The 20,656-nt window shown below is 40.9% G+C and overlaps 1 protein-coding gene across 3 annotated transcripts; it reads right to left on the bottom strand.

Annotated features, from left to right (window-relative positions):
* Window positions 1-8,626: 8,626 nt before the first annotated feature.
* On the bottom strand, window positions 8,627-20,143 carry lrrc32 (leucine rich repeat containing 32). 3 transcript variants are annotated; one of them, XM_069723963.1, is made up of 4 exons: window positions 18,533-18,619; window positions 18,014-18,319; window positions 13,792-13,888; window positions 8,627-11,620 (listed from the first exon to the last, which is right to left on the bottom strand). In XM_069723963.1, exons 2-4 carry the CDS (start codon window positions 18,082-18,084, stop codon window positions 9,761-9,763), a joined length of 2,028 nt encoding a protein of 675 aa, XP_069580064.1. In that variant the 5' UTR covers window positions 18,085-18,319; window positions 18,533-18,619; the 3' UTR covers window positions 8,627-9,760. The 3 variants fall into 3 exon arrangements, with proteins under 3 accessions (XP_069580064.1, XP_069580063.1, XP_069580065.1); XM_069723962.1 differs by lacking the exon at window positions 18,014-18,319 and having other exon boundaries at window positions 18,533-20,143; XM_069723964.1 differs by lacking the exons at window positions 18,014-18,319; window positions 18,533-18,619 and adding an exon at window positions 15,567-15,715.
* Between the last annotated feature and the right edge of the window lie 513 nt (window positions 20,144-20,656).

The following is a 20,656-nucleotide window of genomic DNA, read 5'->3' on the forward strand; positions in this document are numbered from 1 at the left end:
GGCGCCGTGGCACTATGGGTCTCCGACATGAACAAAAAAAAAATGACAGCCAAATTTCTGAAACGATTCCTGACTTTCTTGCCAAAACAAAGAAGCACAGAAGTCTCCTTTTTTCGTGGGAAGACTTGAGACTGTGAGAGTGCCGCCGTGTTGACAAGTGAAGCCCCCACTTTGCGTGGTTGTGCGGATGTGTTTGAGACGACGGTGTGAATACCCGGCAGAAGAGAAGTCTGGATGTCTTTAACTAAAAACCTCCAGATTCTGTTCCCAAAGTAAGAAAACCTCGTCCGAAGCATCAAATTAGAATTCATGCATTCGTTTTTATTTGTTCGACAGTCTGACAAACCACAGCAGATTTAAAAAAAAAAAAATGTATAGAGTGTCACGAGCTGTTTCTGAACACCCGTCATATATCCACTTACACTTGGCCATGAAATCAGCTCAGGCAGCCCCCAAAAAAATAAAAAAAAATGCTTCTGGGATTCATCACGGCTCCTCCCGGCAAGTAAAACAAAACATATTTACTGCATTATAACGAGCGTGTGAGCCGGGCCTCGTGTTTATTGGACACTGTGCTTGCGGTGTCAGAGGTTTTTTTTTCTTGTAAAAAGCCTCGGTGCACACTCCCCGGTACGAGTCCGGCCCCCCGGCCCCACGCTGGCGCTCTCCCTCCTCCCTCCTTGTTGAAAGTGATCCAGGGGGCCGCCGATGTTTAACCCCCTCAGCCTGATTGGTTGGCCTCGACCTCGAGACATGTGGCTCTGTTTAGGAGCATGCTGGCTCTTACCGTCCCTCCGCCCTGCACCCCTCCGCCCCCTCCCGCTTGGATAATGGTGCCGCTGGATAACCGTTTACCCTGCGACGCTGACTTACAGCTACAAGGAACCGTCTGTAGCAAATAATCAAATCACTGTTTTTGGGGGGGGGGTTTAGAAATACCTTGAATACTTGCTGGATTTTGCATCCTCGGTCCCCACAGCATGAAACATCTGATGTTTAACAGCTTGTATCTAAACTCGGGTCATACTTATCCCTCGACGTGTGTAAATTGCAGGTTTTTAGCATTTAAAGTTACAACCTACAGTACTCAAGTCTTTACGCTAAGTGGACGTTTCAGACTTTGCACATTTAGCGCAGCTTCTTTTACTTGGATTTCTTCCAAGTAACCTTGTTAATTAACATGTTTGGCATGTCGCAAATATATCGCTAACCGCGCAAGTATCGTGTTCAGTAGCAGTTTGATTAAAAATGGCTGTTTTAGGCAGCGGTAGCACTTTGGTTGTTGGGGAAAAGATTGTGGTCAGCTTTTATAGTGACTGTGTGTTTATTAACCAAATAAATATTTTCTTACTGTAATGTTTTTTTGTGGACGGGCCTCGAGACGCCAGACTCAAACGCTTTGTACGCCGTCCATCCGCCCCGACCACCTCCTGCCGACTGATCCACATGTAGAATATGTTTTATACAAGTCATGGGAGCTCGGGCTAAACAGTTCAAAAGAAGTTTTTTTTTTTATTATTATTATCATATCGCTATGAACACATTTTTCCATTTATACTCTCCTCTAAAAGCCTTCATCAGTTGTGTGGAAAGATGCTGATGAAACCTTCCGGATAAGCTATGAAACATCCTTGAAACCAAACAGCTGCCTCTCTGCAGATGACTAAGACTCGCTGAAATACAAATAGAGACGGTGTGTTTTGATGGTGTGTTTGCATTGTTGTTAACAATTAAAGACAGTTGAATTCCCGTAGGAAATATCTTGGGTGTAAACGGCCGGGTAGGAGTTTCCTCCAACGTGTCCGTCATTTATGTTGAGGGGCCAAGAGCAGCATTCCTCCAGCTTGAGTTTACTTTATTTCATTTCTTTCTGCCCTTTAGTCAGGATGAGTGCAGCATTAGTCCTACTTGGAAAGCTCACAGCGGCTGAAGAGAAGTGTACACCCAACAACAAGACAGGAAATTACTGCCACCACACACACACACGAATGCATTGTGATTTATGGGCTTGTTTTTCGAGCCACATTTCTTTTTTTGGGGGGATTGACAAGTTCATAAGAAATCCAAGAAAAAGGGTATTTCTTTGTAAGAACAGCTTGAATTCAGGTGCTGTAACTGAGGCCAACGCAGCAAGTTGAAACCTGGGAATCATTATCACCTTACAAAATTGTGAGCAGTTCCACGGATACATAGACGAAAATACCTCATTGCAAGCAATGCGTCTTCGTGGCGGCCATATTGCTCTGCGCGAAGCTCCCGAAGCATGAATGACAGGGTGCCCACGGTGAATAAATTAATCACAATTCACTGAATTTTCAACCAATTTTTCAGCTGTTGGTTCATTAGAAATCGTAGGCATGAATCAAAGATAAAGGATACTCGCTAAAATTTAAAAAGTCTGTATTTTTGCCAAAATACTTCGTTTGTAGACAAGCACGGTAGTATTTCAATGATATACGATCATAGACTGTATATAACAGTGGACATAGCTTCCGAAAAGAAAAAGTTGTGAAAACTGTAATACCACTAAGAGCCACAAGGGGGTCCCAAAAAAAAAAAAAGGGGCTCCGGCTCCATAGACTCCCATTCAACTTCTCTCATGAAATACAAAGTTAATAAAGTTTTTCCACGAGTCATTATGGTGTCATCCGCTAATGTCACTCCTTCTTCTTAGTTTTTTGTTGATCCATCTGAAAATAATTCCATCATTAATAAGATATTGGGCTTCAAAAAGCAGTATGTTTGGGGGCATGTCTGTTTGATTGACAGGCCTGTGGGGCAGTGAGGTTTCCGCTAACGGCTATCCGCTGTTTGCCACTTGTATAGGATGTACTTAACCACCTCAGTTAAGTGTGTGTGGGGGGGGGGAACCGTCCCTTTAACATCCGTAAACATCCAGAGTATCTTCCAAGAGAAAAATTCACAATCTCAACAAGCTTCAATTATCCGTTCGCCTTAAGCTTCTCAGTCAATAAATAAACTTTTCAGCCTGTGAATGGACAATAAAATCAGAAATTTGGCATGACTTTGAGTTTATCTCGCAGCCATATGCCCAACATCTTGTTTTGCTTATTAAAAACAACACTGCAAACTGAATCAACCTGAACGCTCAAACAATGTCCTTGGAAAGACCTCAAAGTGAGGTCAGTGCCATTATTTCTTTTGGCAGAAAGAGCAGATGCAGGATGCATGATATCATTGAGCTAATTGTGTTTGCATTTTGTCTCCGGCCCTCCTTAAAGTTTCAACACAACAACTTAAGTTACAACAACAAAAAGTTTAAAGTAGATCACGATTAAACCATCTCATCATATTGACTCAACCGCAGGAAATAGTCACCTCTGACCTTTCCCATGATCCTCTGTGATTAATCAGGACAGTGAGTGTTGCGTGGGAGCGCTGGGATTACTCCGAGTGAATAATAGGATGCGGTCTGCTTTAAGTTTGCCCGTCGGTGAGGCTCACGGAGCGAGGCACAGTCAATCACTACGAACACACGGAGGGCAACGTACACATTCATCCCCCCTCACATACTCCCAGACACCGTTGCCTGACTGGAAACAGATGGAAATAGGGCTGAATCATTATCACCGACAAACTGTATTTATATTAGGATTTTTATGGTATGACTTGAATGCAGCACAGATCATCTCAGTTCCTGCAGAGAAAAATGAAAGAGTTCGCGGTTACGACTCGGTAAGCCGTGTGCACCGTGTGCTCGGCGTTCAAGCGGTTAAAGTCGTAAGAACGCGGTTGCGAGTCGACAGCAAGTGTGGACGGCGTCTAGAAGAGACGGAGGCTAACAATTTAGAAGCTAACGGGCCGATAACGTAATACAGGAAACGCGGCGCCGTTTCAGAGCTGGAAACGACCTCGTGAGGACACGGGTTTGAGCCCCGCTCAAGGTAATCCACACAGTTCACGGAGGGCGAGTCCCCCTAAGGGTAAGCCACATGCTTTCGGGTTTCAGGTTTGCGTTGCAAATGCAGTTATACCAAACCAAATGTCAACAACACTACAAAAATAACAAAAAATAAAGGGTGTCTAAGTCTTGGATTTCTGTCCAAACTACCACAAACTTTAACCCCCAAAAATGTGTAATTCAACGATAAAAGTAAAAATGTTTACATTTTAACTACGACCTAATAAAGAGTCAAACGTGAATCACTTCTTATGATAATAAGCATAACAGAAATATTTTAGGTCTAATCTCAACTTTGCATGACAGAGAACTTTGTCGTTTTTCAGGTTTATTGAAAGCAATAAAATTAATCAAAATTGTAAATTATATTTTTCACAGTAATGTAAAGATTATTTACAGCAAAAGGGGGCTTCATACCCGTTTTTGTTTGCAGCAGATGTTCAGACACATTTTCTCTTCTCACTTTCTATTCTGTTTGGTCATCAGCGACCTGTTCCCGCTTTGATCGGATCTCCACTTCCAGCCGAGTCCTTTCGATTTCGGCACGATCGAGCTACGATAAACACAGGTTCAATCATGACTCAGCGCCCAGACTTGGAGGGGAGGGAAAAGTGGCCGAGGTCTGCTTCCAATTTGGGAACCACAAATGTTTCCCGTCGGCCTCCTCCTCTGAGTCTAGCACTGCTCATCTCATAAACAAAACAAAAAAACGTGGTGGAATTTCTACGAAAAGGAAAACAAGAAGAGTCTTTGAACGATGCCCCTCGGCGGGATGGCACAGCTGGGAGAGTTGGTCGGACTCCACCAGAACTTTTGTTTTGTCTTTTCATTTGAGGAGCGGTGGCGCTACGATCTGGTGCATGCATGTGGACTTTGTGGACGTGAATCCCGCCTCTCCCCAAAGAACAGCAGCTTTCACCAGTGTCTATGTTTTTTTTTTTTTTACTTTGCCCTGGAGGGTTGATGCAGCGCTGGAAAAATAAATGAAGCTGCAGTGTCGTCGTCTCAATTGATCTCCCCGTAGATCACTTACGTGGAACCATAAAGGTGGAAACGGTTTGAGTGTTTCAGTCATTCAGTCAGTTGTAATTTGTGTTCAGCCATTATTTTGTGAACTGGCTCACAATGAGTTCAGCAGTGGTCTCGCACTGGAAAGAACTTTAGTTTAGTTGGACGTGGTGTCAAAAATCTGGTGTTTTATTGACCCGTCCGTCAACACTGACCTCCATCTGTGTGACACTACAACAATGTCGTGGAGTCATAATTCCTGCAGCCACTGGAGGATTTTAACACCCAAACATAAATGAAGTGGAGCCCAACGTGGCGTCATCGAGTGGTTTGTGAACGGCCGTTATGAAGCCTCGAGTTCAGATTTTGGCCGTCGCCATCTTTACTAGTTCGGTGACCATATTTGGATGTTCTGTTGGGAGCGAACGGTGGATCTGACTGATTGGAAACCCAATGATACTACGTCCCGCCCACCAATGGCCGTAACCTGACTGCACCACAGGCAAGTCAATGATACAACCCCCCCCCTCAGCCTCTGAAAATACAGCTTTTTTGGTATTGCACTTTAATATACTTCTGGATTGGCTTCACTTTTTACACCCATAAACGATGTCCAATTTCATACACGTCTATGACATCAACGTATGTTATTGCTGAAATTAATCATGGCCTCCTTTTTCGTGTCAATAGTGTCGACAAGTCTGAGGTGCTTTTCTGGAAAATCTTATTTTTGAACAACGATGGTCATCATCATCATCATCATCATCATCAGGCCACAGTTTTCCACATAGACAATAAATATCAATCTCTAAAAAGGGCATATTGCCACAAACTCTCACGGTCCCTCGAGGATGCCTGCTTTCTATTTCGGACTTTCCCTCAGCTTTCAGGCCAAAATGTCAACTTTCCACACAGAATAATCTAAAAGGCAGATTGTGATGAAATTCGCTAAGTGCACCGCTTGAGCCCTTATCGGGTGATGGCGCTATCAAGGCACCAGAAAAGGAAATCATTATGTAAATACTCTTTTTTCATGGTATGCCACAAGGCTTTTTAATAATAATAAAAAAAAGCAGGAGTCAATTAGCCATCAGTTATGTAACTTGGCAGCACACAGCAGAAGAGCGACATAATTAAAGCAGTGAGCAGTCATAATTTTCTGCCACATAAACACAGTCTAGACGGTTCCAGATACCAGCGGCAACGGATGAAAATGACTGCTGGGGTTTCCTGTTACTCCAAACTCTGCCGAGCAACAAGTTAAACAAGCAAACTCTTAATTTTGAATCTGACCACAGCAGATTTATTCTGAAAAAACAGAACCCAAAGCTTTTCAAAGTCTTTCTCAGATAAAATATTATTGATGTTTATTTACAGTGTTCACTCCAGACTAAACTGTGTACCAGTGAAAAATATATGAAACAAAAGTATATTTATTGTTCCTGGACAGGATTCCTGAACATCAAGTTAGGAACGTCTTATTGAAACACTTCTCTGAGTTTAAACAGCTTCACGGTGTGATTCACTCCGAGACATGTTGACAGTGGCACCGGTGCTAGAAAATAAACCAACGAGGTGCTTCAAAATTAACATAAAAGCCCATTTCTAACGGAATATTTTACGAAGCAACTGTGAGACTCTCCTTTCCGCCTCGACGGTGAGAAATAGGCTGTTTTTTCTTTCCTCCGTTTGACATAAAACAGGACGGTCCGTAGACAACTTCCTGTACCACCCTGGACGGTAAATTAGCCTCAGTAACTGTGTGTTTCTCTCTGAGTCACTGAGGGTAAAAAGGTTTCATTAGACAGTCAAGATAAAGCTGCTCAGGTTTTAACAGCACTCTCCAAATCTCGAAGACTTAATCCAGAAGTACACTCGGGAGGAAACAGTGAAATGGGAACTCTAAATCAGACTTCATGTCAGCATTGGAACGAATTAAACTGCACGTCGAGCTATAAAGTGGGCCTTTGAAATCTGTTCGTGTTTTTTTTGTGCAAAATCCCAGTTTAGTTTGTTTGAAATTTTTTGATTAGAACATGAATGTTTCATCAGAAGTTTGAATGTCTCTGGTGATTAAACGATAGCGCTTCCATATAAACTGCTGTGAAATACCTGCGAGCCTCGCTGACGCATTACGACAGCTAAGGGGAAGTTATATTTATATTTATTAACATAATGGATAGCCAAGTTCCTCATGAGCTGCAGGTAAATAAAACGGCTTGTAATTCAACAGTTCATCGCTGGAATTCACCTCTTTGTTGACTGTCTGAAAGCAACTTCATGGTGGAAAGCTTGAAGCTTTTTTTTTTGCATGTATTTAAATGCCGCTCTGTAATAATTCCCCCTCTGACAGTCCGTTTAAAACGTATTGCTGTGAATGAATCAGCAGAAAAAAGAACCATTGATGAATATTTTGCTTTTTGTTTCTTACATTGGATAAAGAAAGAATTAAATAATATGTAAAACATTTTGTCCAATAAAATTCAAGAGACAAGCGTTCGAAAATTACATTCAGTTTAATATCATTAAGCACCGTGTCCTCATAAATCTACTTAAATCCTTCGCAGCTTGTGTGCTTTAAAGGAATAGTTTAACATTTTGTGAAATAATGTTGTTCACTTTGTTGCTCAGAAGATCGACACCAGTCTCATGTCAGGCTTTTAGCTTAGCTTAGCATAAAGACTAGAAACAGGGGGAAACGGCTAGCCAAAGGTAACCAAATCTATTCACCAACATTTCTAAAACTCCCAAACATACAAGTTACATTTCTTTTATTTTGACCTTTGTAAAACCATTTCCTCGTGATTCAAGTCTTTGCTCTTAGCAAAGCTAACTGGCTGCTCGCTGTAGCAACAGAAAGTGTATTAATCTTTGTCAAACCGTGAGAGCACCGCAATCGGTCAAATGTGTCTTACCAAAGGAAAACTAGTCAAACCTGCACAAACATTATAAATATATTCAGCGTGAAATATCATTTTTTCCCCCGGTATAACGTGTAAAACTGAATACAGCGTATTAATACAACAAATTACACGCACACTATTTAGAAAAATTGCCTTCATTTGGTACAAAACAACTTATTGTTTGTGAAATTACATGACAGGATGAAATACTAATTTTGTTTTCGGACTAGCACCGGTATATCCTACAGTAGCACACTACGATACAGCGCCGGGTTTAACTTTAAGCGTACAGTCGGCTAATGTTGTATTCCTATATCAGAGTATCACAGTTATTCCTGCCAGTGCTTTCATCAACTTCATCGAAAATATTTAAACTGGTCATATTTAACAGAGAGAGCACCGCTATAGGCTGGGATCAAAATGAAAAGCACACTGTATAAAATATCCAACTTATGGTTTTTGTTATACTAAATATTAAATATCATTCAGTTCTTAGTGTTGTCAGTCACAAAAAAACAAAAACAAAGATACAATCACACAAAAAGAGAAAGTTTAAAGTGCAAAACTACGTAAAGGTCGAAGGCACAGCTTGAATCTTCATCTCATCCGACTTGAGGAATAAAGAGCGTTTCTGTTTTATGACCTTTTTTGTAGTGTTGTCTTGTTTATTTTGAGCTTAAAGGGAAATTCCACTCGTACACGGGTTAGGGTTAGGGTTTCGGCGTTAACACTCCTTCGGTCTGTTTTATCATCTGTTGTCTCATTGATTTATCATCTGCCACTTAAAAAAAAAAAAACAACAACCTCATCCAAGCCTTAAAGGAGAACAACAACATTTAAGAAAATATAAATGCAAAAAACAGGGTCGAAATGTCTGCGTGATAATGTATGATTAGCGTAGCTTAGCATAAGGCTACAGCTAGCAGCTTTGTCCGAATGTAAACCTGCTCACCTGAAGCTATAAGTTGCTGGTTGCTAAGTTGCTGGTTGCTAAGTTGCTGGTTCCTTTATGTTAAGATTAACTAATTAGATGCTTGTCGTAATTTCACAGTTAGCATACGGACGAGAGAGTGGGATCAATTATTTCAAAACTCGCCGATATAGAAATCGAAGGAGCGTATTTTCCAAAGCACTTACGAAGTAATATTTTATTGCCGCTTTTCAGTCTGGTCAGTTGATGCTGCCGTCCACCGGGGACGTGTTTTAGTGTTGATTCTTCATTTTACATTCAATAAACTGAACACGGTTTGGTGCAAAAAAAAACAAAAAAACCAGAAAAACGCGAAACGCTGCTGCTTTAAGCCTGAAAAGTGTTCAAGCAAACTACACAGATTCGGGTTTTTTTACGACTTTAACGTGCGTACCGGCTTTACAGACGTTAGCTGTAAACTAGCTCGCGGCTGATGTATCTTCACCTCCATCTGTTCGCCGTCCTTTTAACGAGCGCGAACTCGCTTTGCCTCAATTTATGAAATTCCCGGCAACTTCAAATCACACCTATCGGTTTCTTTCAGTTGTTCTTTGTATGTAATTACACACTTTTTAAATCCGCCTCGAGTTTCTGTCTGAAGAGAGACTAAAGCTGCAGTTCCTTAAATGACCACCAGGATGCTGCAATAAACTGACTTTTAAAACTCCTTTCCGCAAAAAGTTCTGGTTTGAGTTTCACTTCATCTCCGGGAACATTTCTTCATGTCGGAGATGTGAAGGCAAACGTTTTGCTTGACTGACAGGTGTCTCTGCCCGTCAGTGGTTGATTTTTGTCGTGGAAAACCCGAAATAAAGCTTCAGTCCGTCCCTTCAGAAGTCTTCGGGTGGCACCACGGACGCTACGTTCACATTCTTCAGATCGAGTCTCTGATTAAAACCTTCAACCGTCCCGCGTACGGAAACAAGAAATTCCTTCACGTGTGACGTTCCGTCACATTTACGCGCTGAAGCTTCTGCTGTTCTTTCGCTTCCTCGAGCGGCAGTATCTAACCAGCAGCCCCGACACGATCACCGCGACCAAGAAGGCCACGACGATAACGATGGTGTAGTTGGGCCCGTTCGCTCCGTGGCACATTTCCTCGGTCACCTTCTCGATGTTGACCGGCTCCGAATATTCCTCGTGAACGCAGGTCACGGTCTCGATGTCGGGGACGACGACCGCCGAGTGCTGCACCATGTGGAGGAAGCCGACGTTGCTGCAGCAGCTCAGAGGGTTGGAGCCCATGTAGAGGGTTTTCAGCGAGCGCTCCAGCGTCAGCATGGTGCTGTGCTCCAGGGTGACCAGGTTGTTGTTCTGCAGGTTCAGGGACTCGATGGACGACTCCTTGTCCCACGTGGGTATAGCGGTCAGCTGGTTGGTGGACAGGTCCACGTGTTTGAGGCTCCTCAGCGACGACAGGTCTGTGTTCAGACTGGAAATGTTGTTCTCCTTCAGGAGGAGGTGGACCAGGGAACGCTCCAGACCGGAGAGGGAGTCCTTGTCCATGTCCAAGCCCGGGTTCAGGGACAAGTCCAGTAACCTCAGAGGCGTGTTGGCGAATGCGTTCGCAGGGAGACTCCTGAGATTGTTGTCGGAGAGGTTCAGGAAGCGCAAGTTTGGAACAGAAGTGAAGGAAACACAATCCTGGTTGTTCTGGTGCGTCGGCTCGTCCCGGTTTGGCTCCGACACGCAGATTTCCAGATCGTTCTGCTGGAGCTCCAAATGTTTGATACCTGGGAGTCTTCGAAGGATTTGGTGGTCCAGGGTCGTGAGGTCGTTTCCCTGCAAGAAGAGCTTCTCCAGCGACTGCAGGGTGTTTTCTCCGAACGTCAGACTCTGCAGCGCGTTATGGCCGAGGTTGATGATCTTCACTCTCTTGAGAACCTCCTGGTGGGAGACGGAAAACGAGCCGATGCAGTTGTTACTCACGTTCAGGACCTCGAGGGAACGCATGCAGTAAAAGAAACACTCCGGTATGCTCTTGAGTTGGTTGTAGCTCATGTCCAGGTATCTCAGGTGATTGAAAATCAAGTTCGCCTTTTTTTCCGTTCTTCCCGTGACGTTGATGCTCTGAAGCCGGTTTCGTGAAACGTCCAGATGTTCCAGCACGTTGTTCAGCGGCAGAAGAGGAAAGTAATGCATTTTGTTTTCGCTCAGATCGAGAGAGAGCAGTTTATAGTTTAAGTTGGCGGACTGAGCGCTGTGGAAGAGCTCCATGCTGTTCTTGCTGAGATTGAGCACTCGTAAATTGAAGAGATTGAAGTCCGTGATGCACGTGATGGAGTTCTTGGACAAATCGAGTTCCGTTAGATGATCTAAGGAGTCGAAGGCTCCGTCTTCAATCTCCATGATGACGTTGTTGTGGAGGCTGATTGTCCTCAAGGACAAGGATCCGCTGAAGGTGTTCTGCGCTATTTTGGTGATGCTGTTGCCGTTCAGAGAAAGGTTCGCCAGCGACGGAGAATCCGCCAGGAAGTAGTCCGACATGTCGGTGTACAGCCCGTTGTTCGAAAGATCTAGCGACTCCACGGCCGTGAGAGTTCCGACGCTTATCTTGGAGAGCCCGAAAACGTTCAGGTGATTCCTGGACAGATCCAGGACTCGGAGATCGGTCATGTCTTCGAAGAGACCCGGCTGGACGAAGTGGATCTTGTTGGAGTGCAGGTTGAGGTGCCGTAAGCCCGTGTGGTACCCGAGGGTTTCCTGGGTGAGGTTCTGCACCTGGTTCCGTGAAAGGTCCAGCGTTTGGACGCCGTCGGGAAGGTTGACCGGCGCGCCTCTGAGGCTCAGATTGCTGCAAAACACATCCAGCTGGACCTGCGAGCAAAGACAAAACACAAAGGTCTGATTACGTCGGCGTACGGCCAAACCGCCGGACCGTGACACAACGCAGGCCCGATGTTTGAAGCGGAACGTGGAGGGTCGATTTATGAGTCAAGGTATCTACGGCATGTTCTTGGCAGCAGGACAGTCCTCTGAGGTTTTTACGACAGGGAGTTGATCCAATAATAAAAAAAAAAAAAAGATGAACTATGATTGTTTCACTTTAAATTACCTCAAAAAGTTAACAGAAAAGACGTTTCGTTTTTGGGTTTTTTTTTGTCAAAAAGCGCCTCAACAAAAGGAGAAAAACACCCCAACACCTTTATTACCAGCAGCTTAGTCATGTTCTCTTCCTTTTCCTGCAGTAGATTTGAATATTTAAGTTAGTAAGTGTAGTTTATAATTGAAGCCATCTGGCCGCGAGTGTCCAAAAGCAGCCCATAAAACCGTCTCCCTTTCTGCTTTCTCTCCGAGCCGGAGTGCATTTAGCTTCTTGGCATATTTGCGGTATCGTGAGAGGGGCATTCGTTGTTGCTTACAAGCTGTGCTGTAAACAAACCCTGTGATTTATTGGTGAACTACCGGAGGGCAAAACATTTCGGATAATACACTAGGAACGTATCAGGCACATTCCCAAGAGAGTATCATTGATTTTTTTTTTTTTTTTTAAATCAGTGATATCTCTAGTTTGAAAAAACATTTGTTAAAAAAAAAAAAACTACGGCGATCAGCTGCCTCAGGAAATGACAGAGCTTTTTTTTTTTTTTTTTTTTTTAAGAAGAAGAAAAATATATAAGTGTAAAGTTGAGAAAAATGTAAGTGGTCAGACGTGTCGAAACTGTTTGTGGGTTTTTGTGGCAGATATGATAATATAAAAATATCACATCTCCGATCATACCCTTTTATAATAGGCTTGAAAAACTACAAACCTATCCTTGTATTTACTCATATCAGCAGAATTTATACAATATGGATTGTGTAATGATTCTTTTTGAAAGATTTTTGAATGAGGCTTTTACTCTGGCATCCGTGCAGGTGAAACTTTTGAACCACATTAAAGAAAGGTGACGCGCTTTAAGTTTCAGTATCGAGCTATTTTTAGAAAAGATGATTTGAAACCAAATCCGATGCTTTCGTCTTTAATTCCTCCTTCGTGTGTTTAATTTGATTCGATCTATCTGAAAATGCTGCGTCACTCAGTCTGCAAAAGTCTTCAGTCACACTTCTGTCGTGACTCAACCTGTAGAGCTTTTCTACTTGTTTTCTGTTCCTTTTTAACTTGTAAAAATGAAATCCTCAGTTACGCAGGAAGTGACGCAAGTTTTTTGTGTAATTTAAACTATAACTTTTGCACAACAAGTTGAAAACTAAGACATCACACATCTAACTGCCGTGTGGCACAAAAACTATTCGTCCTCCAGTGAGGCCAGATATAACATTTCAACATCCAAATATCAGCAGTGATGTGAAACAGTTATTGATAATATTCAAATTGTCAAATTTCATTTGTACCCCACTACAACTCTTAAATAGAACTTAAAAAATGTAATATACTTTTACTCTTCATTACTACAAAATAAAATCAAAAGCAATTTGACATGCAGATGATAGACTCGACATTAATCCTAATTTTCACTTCTAGCCACACAAACTCCGCTTCAACAAGTTTTACACTGTTGTTTTAAAAGAATAAACTTCATATTTCTCCAAATTTTGACTTTACTTTCAATACTTGGGTACCTTTTAATATCAAAAAATTACTTTTGATACGTTAAGTAGAATAACTTTCAGACACTTTAAGACTTTTAGTCAAGTCATTTTTAAAACAGGAGACTTCTTTTTTCTTTATCTCCTGGTAACATATCTGTACTTTTACTCAGATGAGGTACTTTACACACCACCGGTCAGATATCAAGGTCTGCAGTTAGAGTTTAAACTAATACATCAGTTCTGCTCGGGTCACAATCTTGTAAATAAACTCTCTGCCTGTAGCTGGTCTGAAAAATGCCTGGAGCACCTGAAGGATCAGGAGCCTTCATTTTAAAGAAATAAAAACAAACTGACAACAGATGATACAAATTCCACGCATATTTGGGATTTATCTAAATGTAAATGTGAAAAGAACGAGCCCCAAAACTGATTTAAGGGTCTCTGGCTTTACTTACGACTTGGCAGGGAGGGAGGTGTCGGGGCGGACGTGCGGATGCCACCGCCGTGCAGCTGACAAACAGCAGGAAGAACAGCTGGAAGGTGACCATGGTGCTGCAGAGATCCAGAGCGCACACACACACACACACACACACACACAGGTCAGACACACACACACACACGAATGCAGGAAGCATTTCTGGAGGTGATATGAGCAGCGGAGGGAAGGAAGAGGGAAGCTGCGGGCCCGACCCACTGTGTGACACGCTGACCTATGACGCTGACATTTTGAGATTGAAAATAAAGAAAGGGGACTTTTTTTTTTTTCTGGTGCTTTATATGCTGTTTTTAGCTGGCTGGTGCCAAAGAGGCATGACTGAACAAATGAAAGGTTTCTCAGTATCTCTGAAAACTGTCAGTTATTGTTTTGAGACAGACGGTTTTGTGACTCATCCTTTTACAATTTCTGCATTGAAATAATTTCCTGATAGGTTACCCGTGAACTCAAACTCAACAACATGTACGCTTGCATCACGGCCGACGACGTGGGAGTGATGAGTGAGACTATTAAAGTAATTTAGGGTTGGAAAAAAAAAATGAATACAAAAATGGTAGAAAGTTTAGTTTAGTTTGTGTAAAATCTCCACCCGACATTCACAGACATGATGATTCTGTGCAAAACAGCAAATTCAATTAAAGAATCACAGCCGCCGTCATGTGATGTTTGTGAGCGAATGTCTGAGTTCAGGAAAAGCACACGAACGTCCGACTCTCGCGTCGATTTGCAAGGAGATTCAAATCAAAGGCTGCATGGCTTCTTTTTTTTTTTTTTTTTAAGCCTGCCGACAGTCAAATTTGATCAAGTTTAAACATTTACAGTCTGATAAAACATCAAGGTCTTTAATCTGCAGACAGAAACGTCAACACTCTTCCTCTACATCTCAAACAACCGGAGTTTTTCCACTTTCCACTTCGTCTCCAGCACGTTTCAGAGGGGAGAAAAATTGATTTGGCAGCTACAGTTTCAGATAAATATTTTCTAATAAAACCATGTTCGAGGCCCAAAAAAGGTCAAATTCATCCAATGTTTCAGAATCAAAGTCCCAAAAATTAATACAGATTTGTGCATCAGTTTTTCCTTCTTTATCACTGAGCTCACGACCAATCAGATTTAACTTGTGACCCTTTGAAGGGGCTCGACCTCAGGCTGTGAAGCACTGAACCAAACTACCTAACTGTATATAAAGTACAATAAAAAAAAGTACTTTTTTTTCTGGTACTTCAGTGGATGATTGTAGTGTGTTGATGTAAAGCAGGAGGCTTTTATTTTGGCGGTATCACAGCCTCCAGACTGATTTTCTGATTTGTTCTTCAAAGATTCTGCTTAACAAAGTCCTATTTTTTTCAGTTTGTAGTTGAACATCCTGTTTACATGACATCAATGCAAACTTTTCCAGCCTCTTAAACTGCACATATCCTGTCCTCTGACGTTACATTTTTATTTATTTTTGTACTTTTCAGGGCTGGTAATACAAAAAATATGTTTGCAAAAAGTTTGTGGAAAAAGTATTTAGATCTTTCACTAACATTACAATGTCAACAAACAGCAGTATGACCTGAATTAATTCCCTGCAAGGTTAGACGTGTGTACTTTTACCTACTTAAGACTATTTTTTTTTTTACATTGTTTTATTAAAAGGATCCGAGTACTTCCTTCACTACGACAACTCACACCGAAGTGAACGAACTCCAACAACAACTTCAAGACTTCTGATGAATCTGATGGTTTTACCTCGCTCTCTGCTGATGACTAATCCTCGCGGCGCCTCCTGACCGTGTTCATTTCACATCCTCACACACCCACTCGCAGATCGATAGCGAGAAAAGGCTCCTCTCAGCTGACTCCTTCCCCTCCGCATCGCTCGGCTCCCCCGGCTGCTGTCCAGCCATCACATCCTGTGAGAATATCCTGCATCCCCCCCCCACCCCCCCGTCCCTCCCACTGCTCTCAGGGAAGCGCCATATAAGGGGGGTTGGGAAGTCCAGTTTTTACGCTCCACTTCAAGGAGACACAGCCCCCCCCCTCTCCCCCTCTTTCTACTCCCATCTATTAATCCTAAAGTTGGATGATTTCCTTAAGAAACCTTTTGGATGTTCCCGCATACCAAAGTCCATTTGGAATTTGGGGTATTTTAATGTAATCTGACTCCAGCTCTCTCTGAATTCCTTTAAAAAAAAAGCAACCTTTCATGGGTATGAGACCAGTTTTCAATGCTTCAAATCTCCACCCGGCACACGGAGAAGAAAAACAAACGTCAGCAGCAGTTATCGATGGATTCAGATTGAAAACATAAGAAAAAAAAAAAGAGGCGAGTTGGTGTGTTTGAAAAAAGAAAGAAAAAGATCACACATTTTTTTTTTTTTTCTTTCACCGCTGTGGGAGAAAGTGGGATTTGTCATGTGGCCGTTTCTCTGGTTCGCCGCACTGTAAACAAACACGGCTGTAATTATCGTGAGTAAGACCAGCGTGCATATACAGACCATCACTTTGGAACGACTGTCTGCACATCTCGGCTGGATGGGAGGAAACCCTTCTCCTCCGTCTGAGTGCTCTTGAGCAACGCGTTAAACTTCTGGCCCGATGAACCCTCGGTTCTTTCCAGGGTGATTTCACTATCTTCCCTTTTAAGTTCACATCTTGATCATTACAGGAGCCAACCGTTCATGCCATAGCTTGTTTTTTTGAGGACAGTCTAGGCTATCCAAATCTTCCATCATTTCATTTGGTAATACTTTGAGATTTTTTTTTATATTAGTCTTTATATATCAAGGGAAAACAAAAGTCAAGTGTTATGACATTGTTCTGTTTTTACATGTATCTCACTATATAATAGTAGAAATATCTTTTCATAATCACGTAGAGGAGATTGTTTAGAATCTGTCAATATCTGAACCATGTTTGTGGGACACTCGATGACTTAGCAATTTTATTTAAAATAAATATGTGCTCAGTGCCTGACGGAAATAAAAGTCGTTGTTTTATTCAGTTAAAACAGAGAAAGTGAGCTTTTATTTTGAAGGTATTGCGTCTGCGGCCTGTTTCTTCACATCAAAGTAAAATTATTGTCCTGTAGAAACCATGCGTCTCAAAAGCACCAAAATTGAAAGGAGTTAAGAGGTTTTCAGCTTCATGATTCTGTATTTTTCAGATAATCCAACAAGTTTTAAGGGACTTTTTTTTTTTCTTTTCTAAACTCATAAAGCGTTTTCACAGGTTCGGACAGCGTTTACTGTCCCGTCTCCACGGGACGTTTTTATGAACGACATCTCATCTAACACCATCAGGGAGGCGTCTCATTGGTCCCAAATTCATCTTGCATCAGGACAACAAGCCCAGACACATATAATAAAATATATCATCGATGGGTGCGATTAGAGACAACCTCGAAAGTATTTCTTCTTTATGACTAATTCTGTTCAATCTGTAATCTGGATTTTTATTTGTGACTATTGTTGTTGCTAAATTTTTATTTCTATTTGTACGCATCATTGATGATTTAGAGATTACAGTTGGTACATGCAATATCTGTCTTGGTCTTACTTTTACTGTAGTATTGTGTTTCTTAAATATTTTATTTAAAAGCTTTGGATGGTTTAAAAAAAAAAAAAAAGAAGAAGAAAGAAAAACCATCTCCACTGATGAAGACAGAGTCATCAGGTTGAAAGCTCTGGTAAAAGTAAGTCGACTTTGAGTTGTTGACGTTACCTTCCGAGGTCGAGGAGGAACTTTGACGTTTAATGTTTTACCATAAACGACAAAAAAGTGAATGCCATAAAATTAAAAAAAAATCTACAAACACTTGCGTCTCCAATGAAGAAGACGGATTGATACGCCTGGAAGCTCCAGAAAAAAAAGACAAGCAGGTGGGTCTTGAGTGAGGGATGTCTTATGCTGCTTTCAAAGAGGAACATTTAATCTACAACAAAGTGCTTGTTCAGGTTGATTTTTTTTTTTTGGGGTGTAAAATCAGGATTAAAAAGTGAAACATTTACTTCTGAAATTTAGGAAGTATTTGAGTATTAATGTACTCTGTTACTGACGTGCAGAAGTAAAACAGGTGCGACACTCACAAACAACAGAAAATGAACCTACATCAAGTAAAAAAAAACAAAAAAAAAAAAAGAAGAAGAAGAAGAAGAAGAGGGAAGAAGAAGAAGAAGAAAAATAAGAAGACTAACCTGGTCTGTTGTCTTGCAGCGTGTTGTAACACGTTTGGTTTCATATTCACCATCTGTTCACTCTTCACCATCTTTTATCACACACACACGCCACATGATGCTTTCCTTCCTCGGGGGGTTGTCACCGGGATTCCCAGAGTTTTCGTTTCTCTTTCCACGTCACCATCCATCACTGATGGTGATGCCGATAATAATAATAATAATGATGATATGATGATGATGACGATGATGATGATGATGATGATGACAATGGGTGTGTGGAGCATCTTTTCGGAGGGGGGGGGGGGGGTGACCGGTTTTTTTCCCCTGGAAGATCAGCAGGATGTTATTCCAGGACATCAATCAGTCATTCATTGTGTAAAGGATGTGCAGCTCACTAAGGTGGACTCCGCCCCCTGCTGGTCACACTATGACAGGGCAGCATTTCTTTGTTTTTTATTTTTATTATTTTGTAAATAAATCTTCTTGTGCGCGTTTTTAATTTGTGCAAAATAAATCAAATCAAATCAAATCAGTCACCTGGTCAGCTGGTGGGGCCACAAACACGCAGCTCCGGATATACCTGCAGAAAACACACAAAAAAAGCACAAAACTACGGGAGAGAGGAAAAGCATAAAGTTAATGGAGTGAAAAATGTTTAGACGCAGTGACAGAATAAAAAAAACAAATGTTCTGTACTTCAGTTTTTCCATTTTATTCTCATTTCTAAAGATGGACTATTTCTACAGTACATTTATTTTAAAAGCTTTACTTAAACGTTACTTGATTTTTACACATGAACGCGTCACTATAATCCAACTATATAATATATATCTATATATACACAGTACTGCATAAGGATTTTTGGTACATTAACTGCATTCTGATAGTAATATTTATATTTTTATTTCCATAAATGTTTGAATTTATGTCTTAAATGGTCATTATTTTCTTTTTTGTTGTTGTTAATGATCAAAATCAAAAATACATGCAGAAAACATACATTTTTAAACTTTCACTTTGATATTTTGCTGTTTCTAATTTGCAGTAGAGTTTAAAGGGAGTATTGTTTTTGCATTTGTAGTATCTGTATTTTTACTTCCGTAGTTTTTCTGTCAAGACGAAGAAAAGGAAAAATGCACTTATGGCTCAAAATATTAACATCAAATTCTTACCGGCACTTTCATGAGTTGCATTGTTTGTAATAAAGCAAATTAGCCAAATACTTTACCGACCAATGATGATGATTTAGTCTGCATCTTCAAAAGGAAGGAAAAAACAAAAAAATCGCATTAAATACAAAGTAAATAATCAGATCAAACACGTGGGTAATTGGCCAGGAATAGGTTTTATATAAAATTTGAACAGTGGATACAGAGGCGATATTATGTGTATAAAAAAATACAAACAATAAAAGGAAAATAAATGAATCTTATCTTTTCTATTTCGAGCAGATGTTCAAGTTAGCTGATGAAATGTAAAAGGCACTAAATGTACAACATTCCAGTTTTAAAGACGTTAAACGGAGGCCAAAGTCATTCAGAGATGAATGAGAACAAACAAAACAAAACAAACAAAAAAAAAAGACAAAAATAATCACAGGGCATTTTGTTGTCTTTGATATGCAAGACTTAGTGCAGATTTTACAACATAACATACCAAACAACTCTCAAATAACACACAACTATTTACCATCGAAAAAACACTACGCACGCACTTTTAAGACTCGCCGTGAGCCGACGTTGCGACCCTGCGACCCAGCTCGGTCGAATTGGAAAGTCTTTCATAATTTATAGTTTACATCACAATTTCTACAACAGCACGAAAAACACTGCGACGAGTCACGATCAGGAGCGAAGCGACCAGCAGTTTACGGTTTCTCTGTATCATAACATGGTTGTTTTTTTTTGTTTGTTTGTTTGTTTTGGTCAAGGCATGCTGCAAACAGGTAAACATTATAAACAACAGAAACCAACAGAGGAGACCGGAACGGTGCGGATGGAAGATTAAACAGTGCCGGCAGTGTGCGAAGTCACAGCCACCTCAAAGTGGACTGAATTAAGATTCCTGTTTTTGTTTTTTTCAACTCCAATTACACAACCTGGAAAAGCTTGTAATACACACACACGTCCACTAGAGGGAAGCACATTAGTGTCAAGGCGATTAATCGATGAGCAAAAAATATTTTGAACTTTTTTTTTTAAGCGAACAATGTAAAAATGATCTGATTTTAAAATCTTTATATTTTCTAGTATTTGTTTTCATCCTCAGTGATAATAAACTGAATATGTTTTATTTGTGGACTGTTGGTCGCAACCAAAACAAAAAAATTGGGACGACATCTGGCATTTTAAAAACCAAACAGCTCATCGATTAATCAAGAGAATAATCAACAGATGAATAAATAATGAAATTAATCGTTTTCACATTCTGCTGACGTTGCCTGGAGGCAGCATTTGGTCTCTTTATTTTCCATTTATCATCTACTGAATATGCATTTTAATGCTAAATATTTGTGATGTGTGTTATATTTACTTTTTCCTGTGCTGGTTTAATTACAGTTATTTTTTATTTTTTTACACACTTTAAGGCTCGTTCGGTCCATATAATACAAATCTACATTATCGGTGACATTCACGTAAATACAATCAAACCTGCTTTGGT

The sequence above is a fragment of the Brachyistius frenatus genome, unplaced genomic scaffold (genome assembly GCF_029030835.1).
Source record: "Brachyistius frenatus isolate BFR_SWC_R1_liver_20210118 unplaced genomic scaffold, ASM2903083v1 Contig_354, whole genome shotgun sequence".
NCBI lineage: Eukaryota > Metazoa > Chordata > Actinopteri > Embiotocidae > Brachyistius > Brachyistius frenatus.